The 14,550-nt window shown below is 40.7% G+C and overlaps 1 protein-coding gene across 1 annotated transcript in view; it reads left to right on the top strand.

The window, feature by feature from the left end:
* Positions 1-14,550, top strand: part of SCFD2 (sec1 family domain containing 2) — a 303,862-nt gene that overhangs the window by 256,009 nt on the left and 33,303 nt on the right. The window contains exon 6 of the mRNA XM_006113517.5: positions 14,001-14,146. Coding sequence (XP_006113579.3) covers positions 14,001-14,146 — 146 coding nt within the window. The remainder of the gene's footprint in view (positions 1-14,000; positions 14,147-14,550) is intronic.

Here is a 14,550-nt window from a genome sequence, read left to right as displayed (position 1 = left end):
AAAACATTGTGTTAGAAATAAACACCAAGATCAAGATTATAAAAAAAGAGACCCAAAAGTCAGGTTGCTAAAACCATATTTAAGTACCTAAATAAAAAAAGTGCTGAGTACTCAGCAATTCTCATTGAATGTGAAGTTCCTAGACCAACAAAGTACTTAGGCACATGCATACATTTAAGCATACACGTAAATCCACTGAGGCAAATTGGACTACTCACAATCTGAAAGTTACTCATGTTGTATTGTTCAGTGGAGGCCAAATAGAGCCTCTCAGTGCCCAGAATTTCTGAAAATTAGGCTACCTATTTAGATGCCTAAATGCAGACTTGGAAACTTTAGTTACCTATTTTATAAAATCTCAAATGGGAGGTGTTTGTTGTGATATAAAATAAACCACATATTGCATCTTTGCTGCTCATACTGCTCGTTCAAAAAGTTTCAGTGTTTGTTTTGGCAAGGTTTCAACTCTGCCTTGTGTTTCCTCCTCCAAACTCAGGAACCATATTCATTCCTTAATTTGAATCACTTGATACTGATGATTGCTCCAAAGCGTTTCTGCACACTACTTGCTTTACGTTCTCTATATGTCAATCAGCCTAGAAACTGACATTTTTAGAAAAAGGGAGTTGACCATCTCCATTTTGTGGCTTTTCAAGTGATCCCATTTGATTTCTTCTAAAATTGTAATGCAGCTGGAGTTTTATGAATAAAACTCTATACAGACTTCAGTTTCCAAACGTGTTTATATCAAATGTTCATTTGTAATCCAGAGCAGAAAGAAGAACTGTTTCTCCTCTTTCATATCGACATCAAAACTATTGCTATTCTGTTTCTCTTTTCTGATACTTTTCCTCCATTCTTCTCAGCTTTCCTTTCCTTTCCCACTCTGTTTACAGTGTCTTTTTTGTTTCCTAGACTTCATGGTAGTTATTATTTTCTATGTGCTTAAGAAAGAAATTAGGGATGAAAATCCTGTTTACTTGGTTAACTGGTTAAACATTATGTTTAGCTGGTTAACCAATTAAAGGGGGCACAGGCAGAGGGGCCACTCCAGCCACACTGGTTTGGATCAGCCCCTCCACCACCTGACAAGGCTGGGATGGAGCAGCCCCTGCTGTAGGCAGGAGCTATTCCAGCCTAGCTGGAGCATCCCCTGCCTGTGGAGTGCCTGGACCTGCCACGGATCAAGCCCCTTGCAGGACTGGAACAGCCGTCTGCCCACAGCAATCCCATGGGTTAACAGTTAACCTGTTAACCTTTAACATCCCTAAAAGAAATTGCCAGAGTATAGAACTCAGAGCCAGGAGCTCCTGCACTATAATTCTGTGATGCTGGGCCCTTCCATACCCTGGGGTAGTTTCTGCCTCACTTTCTCCATCTGTAAATTGTAAATAATCTACCTCCTGCAAAGCAGTGTTGTGAGGATTGAGGCTTATAAAATAGAAAATGTTATATACCAGCAAATTATTTGTGATTTTTAACTCCTTAGAATTCTTTTCTTACTAATACTAATTAATTACAAGAAGAAAATTTGGAGTTAGGCAGAGTGAAATCCTCTATTGATGTCAATGGCAAAACTCCCATTGACTTCAGTAGGATTAGGATTTTATCCCCAGCTCTTAGTATTGGATATCAAAGCAGCATTGATCTGTGTGATATCATAACTCTGATTCTCATTTACTAAACTGCTCTGTTCACACTTGACAGCTAACTCCAGTTTTACAAAAACTTACCCTTTTCCTCCACTTCTTTGGGTTTTTTTTTACCTTCTAGCTACTCTTGGTTGCTGTAGTATCAGAGTAAATTGCTGATGAGATGAGCAAGGCCAGTCTGAATCCAGCTGGTCCTAGCAGCAACTTTTCATCTTATGGTTGGCTATTCAGTGGCCTACGTGCAATAAGTTAGCGGACCTCAGTTTAATTCCTAAGGGAAAGCTGTCAGGAGCACAAAAATTACTTCCACACCTGGCACGAAATGGCACCTTTGTGGATAATTTCAGCAGAGAAGCCCAAGGGCTCAGTGAACTTTGAGAATGAACATTCATCTCTAGAAGCAGGACTGAAGTCTGTTGGTGAGCATAGTGCAAACACTTACACTTGCAGTGTCTATGTGCTCTGAAGGTAAATGGATGACTTCATTCTCCCAGGCTGTCAAGCTGATCCTTTCCAAGCATTTAATTCAATAAGTTATAATTTGTGTAACTAAATTCTGACTATATTTCTTCTGTAATTCAGTGGCCATATAGTACTGTTCTTCACTCCCTGCCCTCTCCTAAACTGTCCTGTAGTATCATTGTACAGTGTTAAACAGCTTTGAGCACAAGCAAGAGTGAATTAATTGTTATGTGTAATAATGATTGCAAAGCATGGTGGGATTTGCCAAGGCCAAAGATAATATCCTATAAATACCAATTTAGTTCTGATTGTTATGCCTCTTTTTTTTTCTGGCTTATAGATATAAAGACCTATATACAAGTAGTAAGGATACCTAAATACACATTCCCTACATTTTTCATAATAGCTTTTATGTTTTAATAAACTTACGAAACTTAAGAGGATGGAGATGTTTTGTATTAATCTGCTAGAAAAAGAGAGGGATAATATTCCTCTAAAATAGAGCTGAAGAACAAATGTGAGATTTTCATTAATTTTTAAAATGGTGTGATGTTCAGTTTTTTGACATTCCCCTCCCCTGGCACTCCATCCCTCTGTTCTTTCTTTGTCTTTTCCCAAAGTATAAACAGTCCAAATGAGCTAACTTTTCTCACATACAAAAAAAGCAACATTAATAATGAGATCATGGTGCTCTGGGATTTATTGTTAACAACTTTTATTTCAACTCAGCATTTTGCTTATGCTTATAGAACAGCTCCCACCAACTCAGTAGCATGGGGAGGTTTGTTCGCTGTTTTTTGCAGTTACTTGTACAAGTTCACGTGTCACGGTGCTGATCATGGCTGCACTATGCATCAGTTCTTCCAAACAATGGCCCTACACCATGAACCTTAGTGAACTTATGAGCTTTAAAGGAGTGTTTGATCTTTCCCTGACTTTGCAACCTTGCAAGCTGCGTTATCTTTATTAAGGACATCTCTCAGAAAGAACATCTTCATCTTAAATGGCAACAATTGTGTATTATTTTACAAGAAAACAAAAGCTTACTTATAATGCCTGTTCTATAGCTTAACAGACACAAAGTATAGTAAAAACGTATGAAGGTGATTTTCTGATACATGATGAGTTTTCCCTAAAGTCTCAGTTGTGGTGTATTCCTGCAGAGAAAAATAAAGAAGATTGATAGGCTGACAGCGCAAATTTATCTTGTGTCCTCCTTTCAAGCAGGCTTTTAGTGATTTTTTTCAGTTGTTTTAGAAATTTGTCAAATAACAAATATGTTACAGTTTGGTTTCTATAATTACTGTAGGTTAAAGACAAAAAGTCTCAGTTTTTTCTCCTGTTCTAAACTTTGTGTGGAAATCAGTTGGTTCTAGTTCTCATAGTTCTGCTCCTCCCAAAAGAAAAGCCATGGTATGACTCAGAAGGACATCTGTAGCTCTGAGTGGGGAAATCAAAAGTAGGCAAACACATGGCCTGCCAACCAGTGCCTGAATCCTATTAGAGCTGAATACAGACGTTGTAGTTCTAAACTCCCTCGGCTCCTGCTGAAGTCAGTGGAAGTTGAGCAGTTTCAGATTAGAACAAAGTCTGAATATTTTCTTTTTACTTCCTAAAGCTCTCCAATCCCACAAGCCATTAATAGAGATTTTCCCATTTTTACAAGTGTTATTTTATATTTGCCAATCATAAGGCAATGTGCAGAAATTTCTCAGGTCCTGCTGTCTTCTCCAGTATTGGCACAGAGTTGGGGTCGCAGCCTACAAGAGAGTAATACACACCACACTGAGATCAGATCCACTCTGGGTAGACTCAGTCACAGGAACTTGCCACAGCACTTGGGTGCGCAGCCCCAATGGAACCAGAACCCCGGATAAATCTATAACGTTTTATACAGATCAAGCTCATAAAGTGTTTTCCCCCTTTATCAATGAAAGAGAGAGATGCATAGCTGTTTCCTCCCCAGTAAACATTAAGTATAAAAGGTAGGAGTTAAATTGAGTATTGCAAGTATAGGATAAAACTCCCTGGTCCAGCACCCTCAGGTTCTGACTGGTTCCGAACCACCAGGGAATTTTCCAGACCATGGGAAGTCAATGCACCAAGAGCTCAGCTTTTCCTCCTGGCTACCACACTGCCAGCAGGGATACTTCTCTCCCCATAGCAAAGGGTGGGCTCTGCTCACTGTCCCCTGTGGCTCTGTGCTCTCCCTACAGATGAGGGGGCTCTGCTTTTCCCCTTTGGCTCTGCTTTTCTGCCGAGGGGGGAGGGAGCGGTGCTGCTGCCCAGAGCCTGGGGCTCTCCCTGGCGATTCTCATGCTCCTGGGTGGAGCTTGGGGCTCTTCCTGGTGTCTCCCACTGCTGCCAGGAGCTTGGGGGTCTTCCCAGGTGCTCCTGGTCTGTCGCCTGAAATTCAGGGCTCTCCCCAACAGCTCCTGCTGCTGCTCCAAGCTTGGGATTCTCCCCAGCAGCTCTGCTGCTGCTCAGGGAGCCCCGCTGCCCCCAGCCCTCTGCGTTCTGCCTGGCTGCTTTGATGGCTGCCAACCTAATCCCAGGGACTTCATGCTCTGCCCAGCAACTCTGTTGCCACCTGGGACTCCACTCACTCAGCTCCCTAGTCTGGAAACGCTCTTGATCCTGGCCAGTGGGTTTATTCTTGTGAGTGCTGCCATGGGGTCACCCTGACAATGCAGGACCAGGGGTGTTGCCACACTAGGGATTTCCAGATTGTGGAGTCTCAACCTATAATAGCAGACAGTTCAAAGTAAGCTATTAAGCAAAATAAAACAAAACATGCCAGGTAAGCCTAATTTACTAAGAAACTTGTTACGTGCAATTTCTTACCCCACAGTAGTTTGAATAATCTTTTCTCACAAGCTGGAAAGCCTTCCAGCTTGGGCCTGATCCTTCCCCTTCCCCTTGTTCAATCTTAGATGTTTCCAGCAGGTATCTTGGGGCATGAGCAGGGATGTCCTGCTGTCTGTCAGCAGCCCCTCTTCTTTGTTTAAAGGTTCGTCAAAAGACGGGAACCCTTTGTGTTGAGTTTAAATTTCCTTCTACCTTTTCCTGGAAAAGTACATGGTTTCTGATGGATTCCAGTATCAGCAGACATGGTCACATGCTTAGCAGGACCCCTTACAGCCCCTCCTCACAAGCTTAAAAAAAACCAAGTCTGTTCATAGATCATTGTTCTGAGTACTGGGCCATTGAGTTCCTTGAGTATTATTAATGGCATGTTTACAGTAGTAACACAGGTTTATACTTCACATTTTTAACTTCAAATACAGAAATGATACATGTATACAAATAGGATATAAATTTTCAGCAGATTAATACCTTCCTAATCAAATGTCACACAGAGTATCTTGCATAAAGTATATTCCAGTTGTGTGTTCATTTTCTTAAAGCCTATGGAATGCCTGTAACTGATATGCTGTCTTAGTTACATTCATTTTTAGTGAAAAAATCAGTAACAGCTACAGTTATTTTAAATAACACATGAGTTATACTCCAGCTAATATATTCTACCTCTGCATTATTATAAAAAAAAGGAACACATTTCCTGATAATGTCAGCAAGCTAGAGTATAAAGGTTCTGTTCTTCTCTCCACATGCACACACAACTCCCACTGACATGAAAGGTGTGAACAGGGTGTGATGTGTAGGATCATGTCATTTGTACAACACAGTTTCCTTTCTTTTCCTGATTTTGGCAACAGATCAGGGCAAAGTTGCTCTATTTTACAGACATATTATGGTATGGTGAATACATACCGTGCTTCAAAGAATCTGAGATTTTTTTTATATTAATACCTAGTATAAGGGAATGAAAAACTGAAAATACATTTAAAAGGAGAATAGTGTAACTGTCATGCTGCCAAACAGAGAAAAGACTTGATTTCCCTAGGTGTTTGAGCTTTATGGATCAACAAAGTCCCAAAACAGCCGCTTTTTCTAATGGACAAAGATGGCTTAAAAGGAGCTGTCTTCTTTACCTCTGTGTGGGCAATTGAGAGAGGATGACAGAGAAAGGTATGACAAGCAAGTGTTTTCTGTACGCTCTGCCACAGAACAGTAGAACAAAATACCAAATACTTCTTGTAGATAGAGTGTAAATGAGCATTCATTGTTCAGCGGAGGCCTGCACCTCCTCTTATCCCTGTAGTGCTTCCTATTACTCCATAATGTAGTGGCATACACAATTTTTATCTAGAAGACTATGGTCTACTGGTGCCCAAGCCACTAACAAGGACAGAAGGCAAACTTTGATTCCAAAGAAAGAGCTATATGAAAAAAGTGCAACTTGACTGGAGTGCACAGTTGTCTTATTTGCTACCATGTGAAAGGTGCTGTTTCCAGATGGCACAGAAGGAATAGACATAATTGAGGAAAGAGATTAGAAATGGCCCAGAACTGGAACTCTGGATCCAAGAGCCCTCAGACTCCAAACTGGATCCAAAACCTGTGAAATGCCAGCTTCCACTTCTGGGCATGTAAGCAGAAAATAGGCACCTCCATCAGTACCCATCCTCCCCAGGACACACTTTCCATCACCGCTGTCTTCCCACGGGCTTTTACGTAGCCCCACTTCTTCAATGGTGCCAACTGTCCATTTCCTCCCACTTCAAAGAGCTATGAGATGAGACTACTACACTTCCTAGTCACTTCATGTATCAGTTTTCACATTGTTTCTACATCTCTGTCTAATTTGTATGGGACACTTCAACTCTCCAACATGCTAATGAAAAATGTGCCCTAGAGCTTTGGATGCCTATGGTTTACAGGAGAAGCTTTTGATGCTGTTACATTGAGCACTAGGAATCTAATATGGAGTCTGCAGGACTCTAAAGGTTGCCGTGGTGGGATCTGAAAAACCATCATTGTAATAGTTTAAAGAATGTCGGGAGGATGGTTTTCATAACTGTGTGCCATAGTCGTTTTAATCCAATTAGAATAATTGTTAGAATTGACTGTATTCTATCTAAGGGGAGTTTACAATGGTTTATAATCTAAACCCAGCTGTGCAGTATACCAATGATTTCTAAACATGAAAACAGTATAGCTCTAAAATGGAAAAGGTCAGAGGACGAAAATGATTTGCCTGAAACTGAAGTACTCACTAAATATTTGTAACCAATCTGACTCAATGAAACTCTGAGCAGAATATTTATTAGCACATTTCTCTGTTTGCACTCCGCAATATAAATTTTTCTTATGTAAAGTATTTCCATAATACGAGGTTCTCTTGGTGTCTCAGACTGCATGTATAATAAATCACAGTAAATTGTCTTAAAGATTCTTGGCTGAATTTTTGGAATATGTTTCTAGAGCAGAAGAATTCCTTACTTCCTTTCCTGGAAACAGAAGTTCAAAAATTAATGCATCCTTTTTTAAATTTTAAAGCCAATGAATCCTAGAAAGTACACAGAAATTTACACTAACCAGATTATGAATATTTCATAGAACAAGGTCTTTTTAAAACTCCATGTTTATAATGGGTAGAAGTTAAAGCTAATATATAAAATTAGAAATATGGCATACTTTTTTAATAGTGAGGATGATTAACTAATGGAAGCAGTGGATGCTGCATCTCTTAAAGACTTTAAATTAAGACTAGATACCTTTCTGGAAAGCATGCATTTGTTTTTTTTTAAAAGTTACTGGACTCCATACACAAGTAACTAAATGAAATGATATGGCTTGTGTTATATCGGACATCAAACCAGGTAATCTAAGGGTTCCTTCGATTATGGCCTTAGAATCTCTGAGTCTGTTAACATAAACTGTAAAAATAATGGGCACACGTAAAATCAGTCTTTCTGTACAAATAAGATGGATAGTAAATCTAAGTAGTTAAAGGTCATAAACTTAATAAAAAAATGCATTAATAATGGGTTGGCCTCAACAAAGACATCAGAACAAGATGTGTTGTTATTATGTGGCTAAATGCAGAAAGAACAACCACCAAAGAAATCGCTAGGCTCCAAAATAAAACAAATAAAAATAAAGATAACTGTAGCTAAACAATCAAAAATAAAAGAGCCAATAGAAGCAAAAGAGCACAAAAGGATAATTGCTAGTGTTTGCGATTGTCATAGTGTGTCTACGTAGAGTCCTTAACCAATGGCATCGTACACTTCTAGGGCCTGATTCTTATTGTCTTGCTCTCAGCGCAGTCATTCACACTCATGTAACATGCTGGCAAATGAGGACTCTCCACTTACAGACACTTTTGGTAGCATTTCTTGTCCACTTTGCACAGGCTTAAAAGACTGCACAGGTGCAAGGCAGTGGACCTAAGTGACCGATTATTACATTTTAGAAGAAGTGGAGGGTGGAAAGTTTAAAAATTCTAATTTGAAAGCTGCTTTTTGAAGTAAAAAAGCTGTCAGTGGAAGAAGGAAGAAACTGTATACAGAAAAATAACTGTAAGAACAAGACAATGAGCATTGAAATAACAAAAAATAAACTCTAAGAATAAAATAGGAAAATGTCGAAAGCAAAAGCAACAAAGTTTGTCTCGTGTGGTTTTGCTTCATCTGAACTTGTCTAACAAAGAGTTCTGAGGGCCACTAGCAAAAAAGGGAAAAAAACCATTCCAGATGTGTTCTGACCAAAAGCAATGGCTTTCTTATCATAAAGTGTTGCTGTCAGGGCTGTTTCTCTCTCTGGCACTCTGACTGCAGAAGGTGGGGGCCTGCAGAAGACCTTAAATTCCCTGCCTCTATAGGCTTTGCTTACCAAAAAAAAAAAAAAAAAAAACCAAACAAACAAACCTCCTAAGATCAGAGGGATATCTGTGTTAGTCTGGATCTGCAAAAGCAACAAGGAGTCCTGTAGCACCTTATAGACTAACAGATGTATTGGAGCATAAGCTTTCATGGGCAAAGACCCACTTCGTCAGATGCATGACGAAGTGGGTCTTTGCCCATGAAAGCTTACGCTCCAATACATCTGTTAGTCTATAAGGTGCTACAGGACTCCGTGTCACTTTTGCAAACCTCCTAAGAGGTACAGATGCACTGTCTCTGGAAGATAGGCTGCCATCATCAAGTGATTTTAAAGAACCCTGACAAATCAGGAAGAATCACTTGGATTCCTTCCCCCGGGGTACCCCAAGCACTTCTACCACAAGAAAGCTTGAAAAAAGAAACAAAAGGAAACAGAAAAACTCTCTTTTATAGCTGACCTCTTAGGCTAGGCAAAAACACACACACTGACCTGTTAACTTCGAGGACATAAAAATCAAATCATCATCTTAGAAGATACCATTAATAAAGCATACTTGGTTGCTAGGTGTTATAGAGCAACTGAGAAAAACAAATTAAAACACAGAGAATATAGTATCTCTGTGTACAACTTAAATATAGTGAATAGGAGTCAGGGAGAGCACATGGATTTTACTTAACCAAAAAAACGAAACAAAGAAAAATATCCTGATGGCAACTAAACATACATTCCTCTCTCCACTCACAATCCATGCGGGTCCATACTTCAGGGTCCAGTTTACTCCCATGCCCAAAAATCTTTGTAGGCATGGTAATTCTGATTACTACATGTTGCTCCCGCCAGCCCTTAACTTAGAACTCACACAAAAGAAGAAGCAGCTAGGTATCTATATACAAATAAAATTTCAACAGTCTTTCCCATTGGCTTTTCTGGCTTTCCTGCCAACACCTCTGTTGGCTACTTGCGTTAAACCCTTTAGTCACTGGGTGGTGGCCAGCACTCCTATCCATCACAGAAAGCATTCTATACCAAGGGGAGAAATGCTTACTCTAGTGTTTACATACCAGGAGAAAGCTTTGCTCTTAATTAATGTAATGTAGCATAGAGATGGGAAGCAACCGCACAACCCCGCCTGAAGACAGATACGATTTAGGGTTGGTCCTGCTTTGGGCAGGGGGGTTGGACTCGATGACCTCTTGAGGTCTCTTCCAGTGCTAGATTCTATGATTCTAAGAGTTGCATACTCCATTGAAGTATTAGTATTAGGGAAAGCAAAACCAAGTTTAAAAGAACACTGTCAATTTAATATCTATCTGAATTTTTTTAGCTACTGTTGTTATAAATAACATTTACTACAGCTGCCAACTATTAGAGAAAAATCATTTTTTCAGTGTATTTACTTTATGCATTCCATTGCACAAATGTGTGTATTTGACAGTTTCACTATAGAATTGGCTCCAATCCTTCAATTGCATACATGGGCCAACTTTGCCCATGTGAAAACAAGGAGTCCTGTAACACCTTAGGGTGTGTCTACACAGCAAAATTATTTCAGAATAATGGCTGTTATTCCAAAATAAATATGCGAGCATCTACACAGCAATTCCGTTATTTTGAAATAATTTTGAAATAAAAGATGGCTTATTCCGACTTCTGTAAACCTCATTCTACAAAGAATAATGCCTATTCCAAAATAGCTATTTTAAAATAAGGCATGGATAGATGCTCCACTGTTGCTTTTTCGAAATAGCCCCTCACCAGGGCCATTCTAAGTTACTTCTCCTGGGAATCTACATTGAGATAGCACATTTACATTAGGGAAGCCTGCCTCGGACTAATTTTGAGGGTTCCCTGCAGTGTAGACATGCTATTTTGAAATAAGCTATTTCAGAATAACTATTCTGGAATACCTTATTCCAAAATAACTGTTTAGTGTAGACATAGCCTAAGAAACTAATAGGGATATAAGTTTTGTGGATAAAATCCACTTCATCGGGCCCTAATAAATCTGTTGGTCTCTAAGGTGCCACAGGACTCCTACTTGGTTTTGCAGACACAGACTAACATGTTTACCACCCTGAGAATTTGCCCATGTGAATAGACTGATATCTGTAGAACTACTCATGTGAGTAAAAATGTGGACATATTTAACTGTCTGAAGAATTGGGGCCACAGTCCTGTCATTGGTAGGAAGCAGATGCCAGTGGCAACTGCAGAATTGAGAAACAAGAGAAAGCAACAAGGGAAAGATAAGCTTGTTTTAAAAACAGAAAATGATTATTGTACAGTCACAGCAGTTTGCAGGGGGACTTGAACAAACACAGTATCTGAAATGCTTTTATCTCGCTTTTTAAAAATTGACTAGATTTCACGTGTCTTGCCCAAAGACTCATAGACTTCAAGGTCAGAAGGGACCATTATGATCATCTAGTCTGACCCCCTGCACAGTGCAGGCCACAGAATCTCACCCACCCCTCCCAGAATAATCCTCTCACTTATTTCTCAGATTTTGAAGCCTTCAAATACTTTGAAGACCCCAAGATGTAGAGAATCCTCTAGCTGTGATCTGTACCCCATGCTACAGAGGAAGGCGAAAACTGAGCGAGTGTCAGTTTGAGGGTTTGAATGAAGGAATTGCTTTGCAGAATACAGAGATCACTGTCTCACTGATGGTTTGACAGGCAGTCAAATGTTCATGTTAGGCATTGCTTTGAATTTCCACAGTTTTGCTTTTCTTGTTTGTGTTCATTGCATAGAAACATTTGACCACTAGTCCCTTCATGGTATTTATGAAGCATTGTTACAAGATACCATCTGAAGGAGTTTACAGTCTGAGAAGGGCCCATTCCTTGCAGCCTTTCATTCCTAGAGGGAGTCTCACTTATGGTAGTAGGATTGCAGGCAGATGCCAAGGGCCTGCCCATGTGAATCATATTGCAGAACCAGGATGTAAAACAGAATGCACCCTGTCCCCCCAGTGGTAAATTGTTTGTGGAGCTGAGAGTGGGGATTTGTTTAACACTCTCTTTATCCTTTAGAGCAGAGTTTCCCAAACTGTGGTCCGTGGCCCGGTATCGGTCCTTAGGAAAAAAATATTGGGCCTCAGAACAATTTTTGAAAGAGCCTGCCTCGCTGCCCGCAACCCCCAAGATAAATGCTGTGCTGAACTCCCACTGTCAACGGAGGTAGCGCGGGCTTCCTCTGCGGTCAGGGGGCAGTTCTGCAGCTGTGTGCCAGGCCCCGAAAGTGCACAGGCTGCTCTTCCCCCTTCCCCAACAGCCGGTGTAATACCATCACTTGCTGGGGGCTTTGTTCCCCTGCTGCCTTCCTGCGATTGGGGGAGTGGGTGGGAATCCGGGACTCCGCCGGCTCCAGCTGCTCAGGTGGCACGGGCTGCCGTGGGGAGCAGAAGAGCAAGGTGCGCGCTGCCCAAGTGGTTGGGGCTGGCGCAGTCTGGGACTCCCTCTCCCCCTGCGCAGGAAAGCATCAGGCATGCAACGGACCAGCGTGTCAGGTACCGCGCCGTTGTTTGGGAGACAGGGGAGCAGCCCACACACTTCCTGGGCCTTGGCAGCTACAGGATCCCCAGGTATCAGTCCCTGTCCCCTCCCCTGCCCCCAAGCACCCTGCCCTAGCACCCACAAGCACCCTGTCCCGTGCCCCAGCACTCACTGGCACCCTTCCCCAGAACTCTGTCCCAGCACCCACAAGCACAGTTGGGGTCACATTAGTGAGGTTTGAGGGGTCTGGAAGGGTTGTGTTTTTGTGTATCACTTGTGTGGCCCCGACTGCCTTTTCTGTTGGCACTGAGGGCTTTGGGAGGACCAGAAACAATTTATTTGCATATTCATCATTTGCTTAATGAGTATGCAAATATGGAAATAAATGTTACCAGTCCTCCAAAAGCTCGTGAATGGATTTACTGGTCCCCAGTATCAAAAAGTTTGGGAACCCCTGCTTTAGAGAGTTAGAAGTCTTAGAGGTGGTGGTGAGAATGATGAGAAATAAGAGCAGAAAAGTAGACAGAGTTACAGTTGTGTGGCTATTTGGCAAGAACGACAAGCATCTCAATATAAATAATGAATTGTCCAATAATTCTTTAGCTTGAACCATTTAAGTGTAGAAAGCACTGTTTCCATTCCTTTTTGTGATATAAGCCAGATGGTGTGATGATTAGAGACAAGGACTAAAATCCTTCCATAGTGAGCCATTGTCTTTGCAACTGGTTATTGCTTGGGGGAATCGTTTAACCATCCACTTATTTGAGCTTCCATCTAATGGAGAACCAGAGAGAACTGGGTTAAAAAGTAAGGCCTCAATGAAAATTAATACTCACATCTTAACTTGAACTTTTTTTAAGCAAATAAATTTAAAAAATATTATAGTAATTATGGATTAGTGAGTAACATACATAGTTCCTTTTGGATAATACTGAATCTTCCTTGACAATGCACAATACTTGTCACTAAGCCATCCAATTAGTTCTTCACAGATAAGAAATGCCTTCTCAGTCACTGGACTGCCAGCAGAGGTTCAGGAACTATGTTGTGAGTAAACTTCCTTGCATGATTGTGTCACAGTTAGCTGACTTAAAAGTGAAGGTGATCATTTTAGTAGGTTTCTATCCCTTAAAGATCCGGTGACATAACCAATGTTCCCTCTAATCTTTTCTCTCCATGTGTGGATTTTTTGCATACATGTGTGGAATATTTATGTGCCCCAAGGTATGTGTGAATGTGCTGCACCAGTAGAAACAAAAACCTAGGTGTGGGCTCACTGCTAATCAGCTGTGTGTCCGTTGAATCTCTCCTGAGCAACTGCACAAGTGCCCAGCTTACAGGGAACATTCTACATAATTACCTCTTCTGCCTGCTGTACCAACCAGATTGATTGCATTGGTTTTAAGTTGTTTCGTTATCCAAGATGCACATTAAATCATCTACTGTTGGCTTTGTTTACCGTCTAGATTTTATGGCTGCTTTACTGAGCTATTCTATAAGGTGAGCATGCTGTATATACAATACATGCTGGTTTCTAAAGTGTAAAAATATTAAACTAATTTAAAATTTCCTCCTCATCATTCTTTTCCTGCTGTTTATTATCAAAAAAATGGAAAGATCTTTGCTCACACAGACATGTGTTTCTATATTGTTTCAGGCTGTGAATCGTCTCTTCACCTGACATTTGAGAAGGCCACGGTTGCAGTGGACAGTATCTTTAAGTCTCTCAGGGATATTACAAGTGCTCGAATGCACATGAAACAGTTTAATTCTGTACATGTCCTAGGAAGCAATACCTGCCAGGTAAGTAGATCATCCTTTTCATCTGTGGGATATTTGTCTAGCATATGGTCAAAATTATAGCTTCACAGATGTAACTAATTTACTTGTGTATAACCATAAAACTTATTCTACAACTCCATGGGGAAGGCTTCTGGAAACAGGACTTAGCAGCAGCCTCCTGAAATCCGTAGTCAGTCCCAACTCAAGCAAACTCCTCTTGGCTTCACTGGATTTAAGTAGGAATTTGCCTGAGTAAAGACTTCAGGAACTGGTTAACAGTGTTGGGATACTGTATACTTTTCATGTGAGTTTCAGAGCTCGATCAAAACTACACAGGGCCAGAATCCATTGCTGCATAATGAAATGATGTCTAGGTGCCTACATGTGACTATGTTTCAAAGTATTTTTTCTCCGATTTCCACAAT

Source organism: Pelodiscus sinensis, chromosome 4 (assembly GCF_052426305.1).
Source record: "Pelodiscus sinensis isolate ZL-2025 chromosome 4, ASM5242630v1, whole genome shotgun sequence".
Taxonomy (NCBI): domain Eukaryota; kingdom Metazoa; phylum Chordata; order Testudines; family Trionychidae; genus Pelodiscus; species Pelodiscus sinensis.
Note: the sequence above shows the minus strand (reverse complement) of the source record. Positions and strands in the feature narration are given on the sequence as shown.